At 39.8% G+C, this 14,867-nt stretch overlaps 1 protein-coding gene across 1 annotated transcript in view; it reads right to left on the reverse strand.

Annotated features, from left to right (window-relative positions):
* Positions 1-10,475, reverse strand: part of LOC123501421 — a 139,388-nt gene extending 128,913 nt beyond the window's left edge. The window contains exons 1-2 of the mRNA XM_045250246.1: positions 10,416-10,475; positions 4,103-4,258 (exon numbers count right to left, since the gene is read on the reverse strand). Coding sequence (XP_045106181.1) covers positions 4,103-4,230 — 128 coding nt within the window. The 5' untranslated portion in view covers positions 4,231-4,258; positions 10,416-10,475. The remainder of the gene's footprint in view (positions 1-4,102; positions 4,259-10,415) is intronic.
* Between the last annotated feature and the right edge of the window lie 4,392 nt (positions 10,476-14,867).

Consider the following 14,867-nt stretch of genomic DNA (forward strand, 5'->3'; position numbering starts at 1 on the left):
CAGAATTTTCGTGTATGTGTATGTGGGTAACAGAATGTTTAAAATATGTAAACAGTATTTATACTTTACATATACAGTATTTTACTTAAATCTGTTTAACTATAAAACCTTATACAGTAATTATACATTTACTCTCTCTCTCTCTCTCTCTCTCTCTCTCTCTCTCTCTCATACGACATGTAACATTCACCATCTTCTGCCCTCTTTGATCATATCCAAAAGTTTCACTGTTTCACTGATGGTCATCATCTTCCTCTTCCTCTTGAGCTCACTAGAGGAAGCTTTCGCAGGGCACAGCTCTTAGGTGGCATTGTAAGGGCTTAACGAATCACTACTTAAGCAAAAAAGTTATAACGAACACAACACTAAGATACAGTATGCGAGACAGTCAACAGCGTGGACGAGACCAGCAAGATACAACCAAGGCCGATGCAATAGAAGGTCGACCTACAAGGCATTCAAAATGTGTCTGATATGCGCATCTGTGACATCAGCGGGTTCACCAGTGGTCAGAGTGGGGACGTTGGTTGTTAGCAAGATGCCTGGTAGGTGTTCACGTGCTTCTCTCTCTCTCCCATTCTCTCTCTGTTCTGCGCCAACATCGGTCACAATGCCGAGTTGTGCAGTGCATGACTGTTTTAATTATCAGTAGTATATAATATGTAATATGCAGTATGTAATAAATGAAAACCATTATTTTTTTTTCCTGGTAATTTTGCACCATAGTCTATTACATTAGCAAATTTCTGATGTCTAGTTATTGAGAGGTCCCCATTCAGTTGTGTAGATATAAATTGCCTCAGTTACATATGTAACGTAAAAATGAAATAATAATAATAATAATAATAATAATAATAATAATAATAATAATATTAATAATGAAAACAGCAACACTATATTAATATTAATAATAAGAGCAAAAAGTTTAATAATAGTAATAATAATGATAATAATTAATAACAGCAAGAGTATTGATATTATCTAATATGATAATGATGCAATGGTCAAAGAGAGAAAAAAAGAGTGCTCTGACAGTTGAGAGAGAGAGAGAGAGAGAGAGAGAGAGAGAGAGAGAGAGAGAGAGAGAGAGAGAGAGAGAGAGAGAGAGAGAGAGAGAGAGAGAGACCTGGCAGGTAGAGGGTGCAGAGAAGCCTTCACAAAACTTGTCTCCTGTGCCAGGTAAGTATGATTTACTCAGTGGGCAGAGGGAGAGTGTGAGGTTTCCATGCAAGAAAGACACATCCCGGGAGCAAGCTTCCCTGTTGGTGAACCCACTGACGTCACTAGCCTCCGCCTTTTCCCCTTAGAGCTGCGCGTAGGTCGACCTTCTATTCTATGGGCTTTGGATACAACAAGGGAAGATGTTGGGTGAGGCCATGATGATGCGCAGTTAATCAGCTCACGGGATAAATCCACTCATACACTCATTGGTCGATCTCGCGCTGGGAATCAATCACGCACCTTGTATGAGTGCCATGGGTATCTACAAAGCCTCTAAGTCAACTCATCTCTTTGTTTGGCATGTTGGGAAACCTTCTCTCACACGCATCAACATGAAACAACGTGATTTTCCACAATATGACTGAATTTTTTCATTTTTATCGTGAACTGCGAAGTGAGGGGGAACACTGTATATGTATACGAACAATACATGTACAGTGCTTTACGTACATAGTAACGTACATTGTCATCGTTATTACACACCAACTTACTGAATTACTGTACGTACAGTATTTCTAAGTTACGCCTCTGCAGAACGTATCTACGAATATGTATAAAAACCGCGAAATAGTGAAGCCGCGAAAGTCGAACCACGAAATAGCGAGGGAACACTGTGTGTGTGTGTATATATATATATATATATATATATATATATATATATATATATATATATATATATATATATATATATATATATATATATATATATATATATATATATATATATATATATATATATATATATTTACAGTGTTGGCAGTTAAAGTTGCAATCTTCTATTAACGTGCGCAGTGAACACATCTAAGCTTTATATCCAACATGCTTTCCACTATCTCAAAATTGGAAATGCATCAGATTCCCATTTCTCTAAATAATATTATTCATTCACACGTGAGGGTTAGGAAGACGCCATCAGCAGCGTCACAGCAATCTGCTGTTTTATTACTGAACTGGACACTGAGTTGTTATTAGTGTGTTGAAGTGAGATAACGATAGTGAAATATTTATTACTCGTCTGGTCCACCTTTATACCTCTGTCTTAACATAATCTTTTTTAGTGTTATTGTGAGAGTTACGTGATGTATTGTTGTGATGGTGAAGGTAGAGCGAAAAAACAGTGTTTGAAAAGATAATAGTAGTCTTATAATATAGAGAAATGGTGGAGAAGGCGGCAGTGAGGCATGAAGTGAGGCAAAGGTCTTGGAGGGGGAGATAACATGCGTGATGGAGGGAAGAGGGGAGGTGAGGATTCAAGGTCCAATGATACCTTTGTTTATTTCTTTTCTTTTCTTTTTTTTTTTTTTTTTTATTCTAATCATTGTCAATTTATGCCTGAAAGAATGTTGAGAGCTGAATGACGCATCTTCCCTCTTCACGCCTGGCCATGTACTGTGCAGGGCATGAGTCAGGCTATGATGCAACCACACAAGACATTCAAATATGGCTTCCTGGTGGGAAGGGTATTCAATTATCAAACAACAAACACCACCATCTGGTAATTTAGGGTCTGAAGGTTTCGGAGAGACAATACTACAGTGTTCTCCTGCCACTTCACAGTTCGCATTTCGTGGCCTCAGTGCATCGTGGGGTTTTCAAAAATATTCATCAAAAGAAAAAATGAAAAAATACAGCCATGTTGCGGAAAACACGTTGTTTCATGTTGATATGTGAGAGAGGTTTCTTAGCATACCAAACAAAGAGGTGAGTTGACTCAGAGGCTTTGTACATACCCACAGGCAGACATGCAAGGTGCACAAGATTGACGAATGAGAGCACGAGCAGATATATCCCGTGAGCTGATTGGCTGCGCATCATTGCAGCCTCACCCAACATCTTCCCTTGTATCTCGCCAGTCTCGTCCACACTGCTGACTGTCTTGCATACTGTATCTTAATGTTGTGTTCGCGATAACTTTTTTTGTTTAAGTATTGATTCGTTAAGCCTTTACAATGCTGCATAAGTGCTGTGCCCCTGCGAAAACTTCCTCTAGTGAACCTAAGAGGAAGAGAAAAATGATAAACATCAGTGAAAAAAGTGAAACTTTTAGATATGATCAAAGAGGGCAGAAGAGGGTGAGTGTTACATATCGTATGAGAGAGGGAGAGAGAGAGAGAGAGAGAGAGAGAGAGAGAGAGAGAGAGAGAGAGAGAGAGAGAGAGAGAGAGAGAGAGAGAGAGAGAGAGAGAGAGTTAATGTATAATTACTGTATAAGGTTTTATAATTAAATGGATTTAAGTAAAATACTGTATATTTCAAGTATAAATACTGTTTACATATTTTAAACATTCTGGTGCCCACATACACATACACAAAAATTCCTAGGGGGGACAAATTCTACTTCGCGGTTTTCACCTTTTGCAGGGGTTTCTGGTATCCATTAACCGCGATAAACCAGGGATCACTGTATTCCTAAAATTCTAAATCCCCAAAAAATTAAATAAATAAATCCTGCACCCTCCTAAAATCTGATTTTTTGAGGGGGGAGCAATTCGTATAAGTCGAACATTCACATTTGTCGGACCAACTTTTTCCCCTATTAGTCTGAGTTTATGAGGGTCAACAGTATATATATATATATATATATATATATATATATATATATATATATATATATATATATATATATATATATATATACTGTTGACCCTCATAAACTCAGACTAATAGGGAAAAGTTGGTCCGACAAATGTGAATGTTCGACTTATACGAATTGCTCCCCCCTCAAAAAATCAGATTTATATATATATATATATATATATATATATATATATATATATATGCAGAGAGAGAGAGAGAGAGAGAGAGAGAGAGAGAGAGAGAGAGAGAGAGAGAGAGAGAGAGAGAGAGAGAGAGAGAGAGAGAGAGAGAGAGAGAGAGTCACCTCAATAAATGTTGATCTCCGACCAATTCACTGAACCTCTTGTTAACCCGGGAAACACATATGAGGTCAGCAACAGAAAGGAAGGAGAGAATGTGCACACTTATTTCCACGGGAAGGTGGTCCATCATCCCTCCAGGCCTGGGTGAGCAATGGCATCTGCAGTGAAAAGCAATCCCTGTAGAAGATATGTTTTTCTTATTGGATCCAGCAGCACTATTTTATGGCATATGGAAATGCATCAAGAATGCAAAATAAACTAATTGATCTTATTTGCACCATGCAATTAAAGGCAAACAAAGTATCAACTGTAACTTATTGTGATTACAAGACTCAGTAAGCAGAAGGGGATATGAATATAACATATATCAATATTTACAAACTATGATCATTTGTAACTCATATGAAGATGAACCTCTAAACACAAATTAGTCATTCAAGCAGAAATTCCCATTTTGAAAACTAATATTCAGAATGTATTTTCTCCACATAAAAATAAAGAACATCACCTTTAGTATGCACAACATTCATAATCACAGTAATTTTTAGCATTTAATAGGAATTATTTGTAATAACTAATGTTGCTAAAAACATTATATGGTAAAATATCAATAATATATAAATAACAAAGACAATAAAAAAATAGAAAATTTGTAGCATTAAAACTACACTGGCTTCCTACAGGCCAGCATGGGAGATGAGTGGTCCAAGCTAAGAGGCAGTAAACGAATGTTAAGAGGTTGTGAAGCTTTTCCCCAGACAATGGACTGTCAGGGACTGGAGGACTAGAGACAAAGACATTGTTTTGCTGGTTTTTCAAAATGTATTCTCACAATGATACAATAACCATTACACAAGTATCAACAAAGTGTCACTTCCCTACAATACGACACATACATTCCAAGTCACACATTCCAAGTCACAAACTCTCATCATAACTCATTGCCATCATTATTCTCAATCACTCACTTCCATCTATTATCACTCTCATGTATGCTAGACAAATGTGTAAAGGAAAAATGCATTAGACCTTAGAATGGGATGCTTAAATGCAGAGTGGATTCTACACTTGTGATGCACATTCTGCACAAAGTGTTAGGAACATGAGAACACAAGAAAATAAGGAAAGCTGCAAAAGGCTGTCAGGCCTATATGTAACAGTACCTGTATGAGCAAAGCTACTTAATTCCATCCATCATTCCCATCCATAAATCTATCTAATCCTCTTTTAACCCCTTCAGTACTGGAATGTATTTTACAAGTTTTTGGTATAATTAGACAATTTTATTGACAATAGAAAGGGTCTATGGACGTCAGGGATTAATGGCCAGAGTCTTCACTATTTCAATCCCCACATAAGTTCCTGAAGCTGCATAAGACCACCAAATTGTAAGAAGAATGAATATAAAAACACATCATGGTATTGAAGGGCATGAAGGGCCCTAGTGACTCAGCACTAATAATATGATTACTGAGTCCGTTCCATCATCAACCACTATGCACTCGACCCTCGAAACAACGGACCTCCCATCAACGGATTTCGGAAACTACGGACAAATTCTGGAGTCCGGTTTAATCTACGGACGAATATTAAAATGCACGCGATTGTCCGTTCCCGGCAAATTATTGTCCGGTAGGTGGCGGGTCGGTCGCGTCATCAGCTGTTGGCCGCCATGTTTAATCTTCAGTCTGTCCATTTTCAACCAACAGCAAACATTGTCCAGTGCTTACCACAGCTTTTTTATGCATTTGTATCCTTCCCACGAGTGCTTAACCTATCCAAAATGCCTCCTAAACCTAGTAAACCTTTTACGTACATTTTATACAGTTTTTTACGTACTTTTGCAATCTACGGACAGGGTCGTGCATGCATTTGTCCATTGTTTCGTAGGTCAAGTGTGTTAGAAAACCAGTTGCTGCCCATTTCTTTTCTAAAACCTGAATTTCTTAATATTAAACCCATTACTTTTGGTTCTATCCTGGGTACTGATCCTAAGAACTTCACTCATGTCTCATTAGTTATATCCCCTCTATACCACTTAAGTACTTCTATTAGGTCCGCTTTTAACCTACATCTAAGGATAAAAAATTTAGTTTCTTCAATCTCACTTCGTATAGAATATCCCTAACTAACTGCACATTCTCATCTACACCAATTCTAATAAACCTATATCCTTCCTATATGTGAGGACCAGAAGTATACTACATAATCTAGATGCAGTTTGACCAGCGCCAAATATAATTTTAACATTGTCGAGCAAAGTGATTAGCTCTTACCCTGTTCACTTTGCTTTACACATTTCAGTATATTCAATAAATTGTAATACAGCTTCTGATTCCAGATATACATTGGAACCTCAGTTTATGAACTTAAATCCGTTCCTGAAAGCCGTTTGCAAACCAAAATTTTCATGAACCAAAACCATTTTCCCCAGAGGAGTCAATGTAAAATAGATGAATATATTCCTGGACCACAGGGCTGTGTTTGCACGAGCTATTTCCCTTATTCTTATTATTTATTGTTTTCTATATTTCATCCATCATTATCATCAATTTTCTTCTATCTACCCATCTTTACTCATATATATTCCATCCACATCTTCATTTACTCCTTTATTCCTTCATTCTTCCGCAATTATTACAATTTTCCTCCTATTCCTTCATTTATCACACCTGTCTTCTATGCACAGATCAATTTATTTCTGGACCACAGACTGTGTTTGCACAAGCGACTTGACACACACACACTATGGTCCCAGCAGCACATATCTTCAATCAAATGCTTCTGTGCCCCACTCAGTTTGAATAAACAGGACCATCATTGCTATGGCAACAGCATCTAATTGCCTGCAAGACAGCATAAGCTGATCTTCCTGAAAATGTTTACTATGCATCACTAGCTGTTCTAGTGGTGAGGCACTTCTGTAATTACATCAGCTGTGATGACAAACATGGCAGCCAAAACAACCATCTCATGGATTCTTATGACTCCCGAAACTTACAATACAGTAAAACATCTTAGAAATATACTTTTTTTCTAGTGTTTTACATTTGTAATAAAGTTCTTATTTTCTGTTTTTCTTCATGTGGATTAAAAGTAGTATTCTTTTCAAGAATCTTTGCTTGTTTGGCTTTCTTTATTTCTAGTGTAATCAGCTTAGGCTTCTTAACACCACTAACACTAACACATTTCACTTTCTTGGGAGGCATAACGAGGACCATTTTAATACAAAAAGCAAAGAGACAGAACAACACAAGAAACAGTATTTATGGTGTGGTACATACCATGAGCACTGATGCTCCTTGCAATGCCATCTCACACTACATGGACTAAGTAAAGAAAAATTTCAAAAACTTGGTTCATTAACTGAACTGATTTGCTTATGCAAAGGGAGTTTGTGAACTGAGGTTCCACTGTATAGGATTCAATTAATATGTGGAGGTACAGACTAAAATAATTACAGCCATATTATCAGTCTACCTGTTCTCCTTTTCTTAGAGAGGATTCCAGAGAAACCTGTTCTTATCAGGGTATTAGTAGATACACTCATCTCTTTATACTGGAGAGAGGCTGTTTAGTATTGTGTTGGTATTCATGCAAATCACACAAACTTTGAAGACTAGAGAATTAGAGCCCTTTTACATGTATTGAAGAGATGGAAAATACTGTGATTCATTTTGCATTCTTGATGCATTTTAACATAACATAACATAACATAACATAAATAATAGGATAACAAAGGGCCACCAGGGCCCATCTAGGTTATCCTGTATCAGTCGCACAGCGACCTCATCATCAGTACTTAAAGATACACTTACAAGTACACAATACATTATATAATAATTCTAAATATTTGGCCCATTAACAGGGCTAAGTCCTACAGCGAAATCCTCTACAATCTGTGATCCCCATACATGGGGATCATGTCTTGTTTAACTATAGTAAATTTCTTATAAAAACTATCATGCAGCGCTATACATAATTATAAATCTAATAAATTTAAGTGCTTATCTAATCTGTTTTTAAACATTGTCAAACTAGTGCTATTTACAACCGTCTCTGGCAATGCATTCCAGAAGTCTACCACCCTATGACTAAAGAAATATTTTCTTATATCTAACCTACAGCCTTGCTTTCTAATCTTCCTGCCATGATTTCTAGTCCTATTTCCCTCCTCTAAGGTAAACAAAAATCTCACATCTATGTAGTTTGTATCTGAGAACATTTTAAATAACTCTATCATATCCCCTCTTATACATCTTCTCTCAAATGAAAACATGTTTAATTCCTTTAATCTATCTCTATACTCCAGGCACTTTAATGCTGGTATCATCCTAGTTGCTCTTCTCTGAACTGCTTCTAACATGTTGATATCCTGCCTATAATGGGGTGACCAGGCCTGTATGCAATACTCTAAATGGGACCTAACATAGGAATTATATAAGCTACACACCACTTCCTTACTTTTATAACTAACATTTCTATTTACAAAACCCAGGATCCTATTTGCCCTATTTCTTGCTTCTAAACATTGCTTTGAAAATTTCATAGTCCTGTCTATCACTACTCCTAAATCCTTTCCTTCCTCTATTGCCTCTAGCCAACATCCCTCCATCTCATAGCTAAAGTTTGTGTTGTATTTACCTAAATGCATAACCTGACACTTTTTAGAATTAAACTCCATCTGCCACCTGTTTGCCCATGCTATCAGCCTGTCCAGGTCTCGTTGTATTCTGTAATTGTCTTTTTCACCCTGTACTGCACATGCTATCTTAGTATCATCTGCAAACTTTGATACTTTGCTACTAATTCCTATATCTAAATCGTTAATGTACACCAAGAAAAGAAGAGGTCCTAGCACTGATCCTTGGGGTACCCCACTAACCACTTCCTTCCACTCAAACATTGCCCCATTTAATACTACTCTCTGTTTCCTACCAGAAAGCCATTCACTAATCCAAACAACTAACCTACCCCCTATCCCATGTAGTTTTCTTGGTTTCTTCTTGCCTATTTTTCCATGCATCACTACATGACTGATAGAATCATATTTTGGTTCTACCACAGTTTCGTACAATAATCTCTAGATGGTTTTGGCCACCCTTAGGTTGTTGTTCTTACTATTTACAACATTTTCAGTAAGTACACTACCTGCCACAAATGAATAATAACACTGCAATAGGTCTAGGAATATGCAGTGTTTGTCGACTTTTCTCGTAAGTCCAGCGAGCTACGGCGAGCCTCAGAGCTCCATCACACTCGGAAATGAGCAGTACACTGACTTGCAATTGTTTCTAGCTGGGGTTTGTGGGTAACTACTGAATAGGATTCTTATTGTGTCTATAGTTCTTTTGTCTAATGATGTGCCACCATCTCTTAACACCACAAACTGCGTCAATGGTAATTTGCCATATGTATTTGTAGGCAGGGCACAGCTGGGCAGACAGGTGCACAGAGACATCTGTGTGCGCAGTTCAGCCATGGCCACCATTGACATTAGTTGTAAAGGTTGCAAATTTAATTACTAGGAAATCATTGCTCCTGCTGTCCCCATGGAGGACAGCAAACTTTACGACACTCAAGTAGAGGTTGACCCACAGCCAGGATCTTCATCCTTTCGTTAAGGTATTGTGAGGAGGGGTATTGGTAGAGATAGAGCATATTGTGTGAAGCTATAAGAGAATTGGTGTGGGGGGGAGGGAGCAGCCCCAAAGCCAGGATCTGTTAGGTTAGGTTTATGTTAGGGTTTGGTTAGTGTCCTAGCGAGGGGATGGTTGCAGGGGAGCACAGCCACCCCCCCCCCCACCCCGCTCGGATACGTTAGGTTAAGCTTATGTTAGTGTCCTAGAGGGGGAAGGATATGATATGTAAAATTTCCCTACATTTAGGGAAATTCTTCAAACATATAGGGAAATTTTCCTAGATTTTTCAAAAGCCATATATTATTCCTATATGCCTCCCCCACCCAAAACCCACGATTCCCGAAAGGCCCCCAAGATTGTTTGAGGGATTCGGGGGGGTGAGGATGGTAGAGATAGGGGATACTGTACTAAACTATAAATTTACCCATATTCTCATCTTTCTAACAACATTCAGCTCACCTTTCGTCACCCCTCCACACTCCTTATGCCTCGCTGCCACACCTGGAACACTCCGCTCCTCAGCCAAATGTTTGCCTCTTCACAACCAACACATAGATCCAGTGAACTGACACTTCCTGCAAGTCCTCATCCTTCATCCCCGACCCCCTGAACTGGTATTACAGACATATGCCATTGTTTCAGGCTAATTTTCAGTACACCCATACAAACCAACCTGTCATCAGTACCAGCCGTGTCGCTCAAATTTTGTTTGGGATGTTGATCTTCATCTTGATCTCGAGGCTAATCTCGACTTTTGATGCAGCTACACATGGTTCTGGATTGCTCAACTCCAAGGAGATTGATTGATACATTTATTAATGCTGATTGATACATGTATTGTTGCATTAATAAGGAAATACAACAAAGGAGGAGGATGAGCCTAGCCACCCACCCCCTGGGCAAAGACTTAAGGTTAATGTATCAAAAATATTTAAATAGACAGTATACATAACAAGAATAAAAGTACTTAAATAAATAAATACATATATTGCATACCTTATTGCATGAACATCCTACAGTCTGGGAGCAAACTGAGGATATTCCTTGAGTAAATCCCTGAGAGTGGCTTAGATTGCCAGCACGTGCCTATTCCGCCGTGCTAAAAAAAAAAAGTGAAGCCAGTGGGCAGAGCTTATGAGGCGGTTGGTGGAGCTTACGATTGCAACCAAATATTCTATACTAAGTATATTTCTTGATTGCAACTTACACCCAAAACATTGCCCTCTCCTGTATTAAGCAACGGCCGGGAAATTGCCACTTTCTTTTTCATCACTAGAGGAAAACTAAGAAAGAACTGATCGATGGTTTGACTTATGTAGCAAGGCTAAACCACATTATAATTTCCTAAATATACTTTTTTTTTTATGAAAGTATGTTTGGCAAATTGAAGAACAGACTTGGTATGATTCCGGGCAGAAATATTAAGTGCACGAGATTCAGGAGATGGAATTAATTAAGGCTCAAGTACTTTTTGTGGGCAACCTCTCTATCATGTATAGCACAAGAATAGGCTGTGTTAAACCAAGGTTTAAAAGGTTTAGGTTGAGAAAAAAGAATGAGGAATGTACGCCTTCATGCCAGACACTACCTATTACCTCTGTCATGTGTTCAGCACACAAAGATATGTGTCTCTGATATGGGAACAGTAATCATTCCAGGAAAATCAGCATAATACCTCCTCAGGTCCCTCCATCCATGGTACCATGCCTCCATCTGTCTTCTTCTTCAACACTGAATATCCTCGGTCTATCCTTTACACATAATCTTAACCGGAAACATCACATCTCATCTCTTGGTAAAACAGCTTCTATCAAGTTAGGCGTTCTGCGGCGTCTCTGCCAGTTTTTCCCGACCCTCCAACTGCTAACTTTGTAAAAGGGTCTTATCCGCCCCTGTATGGAGTACTCTTCGCATGTTTGGTGGGGGTTCCACATACACAGTTTTATTAGATAGTGTGGAATCAAAAGGTTTTCGTCTCATCAACTCCTCTCCTCTGACTGGCTGTCTTCAGCCTCTTTCTCACCACCGAAATGTTGTATCTCTTTCTATCTTTTATCGCTATTTTCATGGTAACTGTTTTACTGATCTTTAACGCAAGAGTTACCCAGTATTCTTAATCATTCATACCTTTCACTGGTAAACTCTAGAACTCCCTTCCGGCTTCCTTCTTTCTTTGGCTTTCTGATAGGAAACAGAGAGTAGTATTAAATGGGGCAATGTCTGAGTGGAAGGAAGTGGTTAGTGGGGTACCCCAAGGATCAGTGCTAGGACCTCTTCTTTTCTTGGTGTACATTAACGATTTAGATATAGGAATTAGTAGCAAAGTATCAAAGTTTGCAGATGATACTAAGATAGCATGTGCAGTACAGGGTGAAAAGGACAATTACAGAATACAACGAGACCTGGACAGGCTGATAGCATGGGCAGACAGGTGGCAGATGGAGTTTAATTCTAAAAAGTGTCAGGTTATGCATTTACGTAAAGACAACACAAACTTTAGCTATGAGATGAAGAGATGTTGGCTAGAGGCAGTAGAGGAGGGAAAGGATTTAGGAGTAGTGATAGACAGGACTATGAAATTTTCAAAGCAATGTTTAGAAGCAAGAAATAGGGCAAATAGGATCCTGGATTTTATAAATAGAAATGTTAGTTATAAAAGTAAGGAAGTGGTGCATAGCTTGTATAATTCCTATGTTAGGCCCCATTTAGAGTATTGCATACAGGCCTGGTCACCCCATTATAGGCAGGATATCAACATGTTAAAAGCAGTTCACAGAAGAGCAACTAGGATGATACCAACATTAAAGCGGCTGGAGTATAGAGATAGATTAAAGGAATTAAACATGTTTTCATTTGAGAGGAGATGTATAAGAGGGGATATGATAGAGTTATTTAAAATGTTCTCAGATACAAACTACATAGATGTGAGATCTTTCTTTACCTTAGAGGAGGGAAATAGGACTAGAAATCATGGCAGGAAGATTAGAAAGCAAGGCTGCAGGTTAGATATAAGAAAATATTTCTTTAGTCATAGGGTGGTAGACTTCTGGAATGCATTGCCAGAGATGGTTGTAAATAGCACTAGTTTGACAATGTTTAAAAACAGATTAGATAAGCACTTAAATTTATTAGATTTATAATTATGTATAGCGCTGCATGATAGTTTTTATAAGAAATTTACTATAGTTAAACAAGACATGATCTCCATGTATGGGGATCACAGATTGTAGAGGATTTCGCTGCAGGATTTAGCCCTGTTAATGGGCCAAATATTTAGAATTATTATATTATGCATTGTATACTTGTAAGTGTATCTTTAAGTACTGATGACGAGGTCGCTGTGCGACTGATACAGGATAACCTAGATGGGCCCTGGTGGCCCTTTGTTATCCTATTATTTATGTTATGTTATGTTATGTTATGAAGCGGAGTGTTGTGGTACTGAAGGAGTGCTTGCGATACCTTGTCTGTTTTTAAGCTTGCCCCCGCACCTGTGTTGCCACATAGTATCCTCTTCGCAATTTTAACCGCGATCTCAGCTCGGCCATTAGATTGAGGATAGTGGGCCGAAGACTTAGGCACGGTCACCACCCACTTTCTGAAGAATGCAGACATCTCTTCGCTGACGAGATTGGTGCCACCGTCTATAGACACTTCCTCAGGAACACCCCAACATGTGAAATAGCTTCTTAGCTTTGGCAAGATCTGAGCTGACGTGGTGCCGCTAGGAAAGTGGGCAATTCCTAGCCAGTCAGTCTGTCGGCGTAGGCCATATACTGTCTGCCATCCAGTTGGAACAGATCCAACACAGTTTTCTGGAACAGGTATTCTGGTGGTGGTGTGAGGGTGATCTGCTCCTGAGACTGGTAGGGAGCATGTGTCTCGCAGGCGAGGCAGGTGGACCTGTGATGTTGTAAGTTGCCCTACATAACAGGCCAGTACACTGACTGCCTGGCCCTCTGCAGCATCGAGTCTAGTCCTTAGTGGCCTGCGTATAGATTGGCAGCAACCTGATCCTGTAGCGACTCAGGAATGACCGGCCTAACGCTGTCGTATTCAAAGGTGTAGGTGACAAGTCCCTCCATTGTGGCTAGACAGTCCCTCGCAGCATAGTAGGGATGCAAACAGGTAATTTCCTCATCCCGGTGCGCCGGCCAGTCATTGGCTAGGACTCTCGTTGGGAGTAGCTGGTAGCTCGGGTCCACTATAGCTGCCCATTGAACAATCTCTTGGTTCATCGTGATGCCCTCCTGACTGAGTGCAGCAGCAACAGCAGACACCACGGTCACCATCAGGTCCTCCTCCATGTTCAGGTCTTCGGCGTCTGGAAACACTGCCAGGGCTGAGTAATGGAATAGGGCATCTGCACCACAATTTTTCTTGCCTGGAAGGTATTTGACGTGGAAGTGAAACTGGAGGGTTTTCTCTTTTAATCTGAAGAGTCTTGGGTTGCTGATATCCTTGAGGGCTCTGTCTCCAAACAGCCCCACTAAAGGGTGGTGGTCAGTCACCAGCAGAAGATTTGGGCACCCAAGGAGAAAGAGCCTGGCCTTCTGTAGGCACCATGCAACTGCTAACGCCTCCCCCTCCACTGCCGCTTAGTTAGCCTCAGAGGGTGAAAGATGCCTGCTTCCACACAGTGCAAGTCACCAACCCCCATGGCAGCAAAATGGTGTATTGGTGGACACGCAGGAGCAGTACTGCTGGAGGATGACGAAGCCTAAGCCTTCCTTACTCCAGTCAGTCACAATCGCTGTAGGCCTTGAATGGTCGCAATACACCAATCCGTCATCCACTAGCCGGCAAATGGTGTCCTTGGCCAGCTCAAAGTTTTGCTGCAATTGAAGATCCCAGTATATTCTCTTACCAGCTGGCTTCTTCAACAGCTCCCAGAAAAGTTCCATGGCTGGTGTCGTGGCCATGAAAGGGGCCAGCTGGTTTACCAGTCCGTGCCAAGACCGGATGTCAGTGATGGTGAGTTGGGACGGCATGGGGAATTGTTTGATGGTTGCCAGCTTGTCACCCGAGGGCTTATACTGCTCCCAGCCGAGAATAAAACCCACAAAGTCCACCTCTCTCTCTTGGCAAACTGGAACTTCTCTGGTTGCAAGGTTATTCCCCGTTT

The sequence above is a fragment of the Portunus trituberculatus genome, chromosome 9 (genome assembly GCF_017591435.1).
Source record: "Portunus trituberculatus isolate SZX2019 chromosome 9, ASM1759143v1, whole genome shotgun sequence".
Classification (NCBI taxonomy): Eukaryota; Metazoa; Arthropoda; class Malacostraca; order Decapoda; family Portunidae; genus Portunus; species Portunus trituberculatus.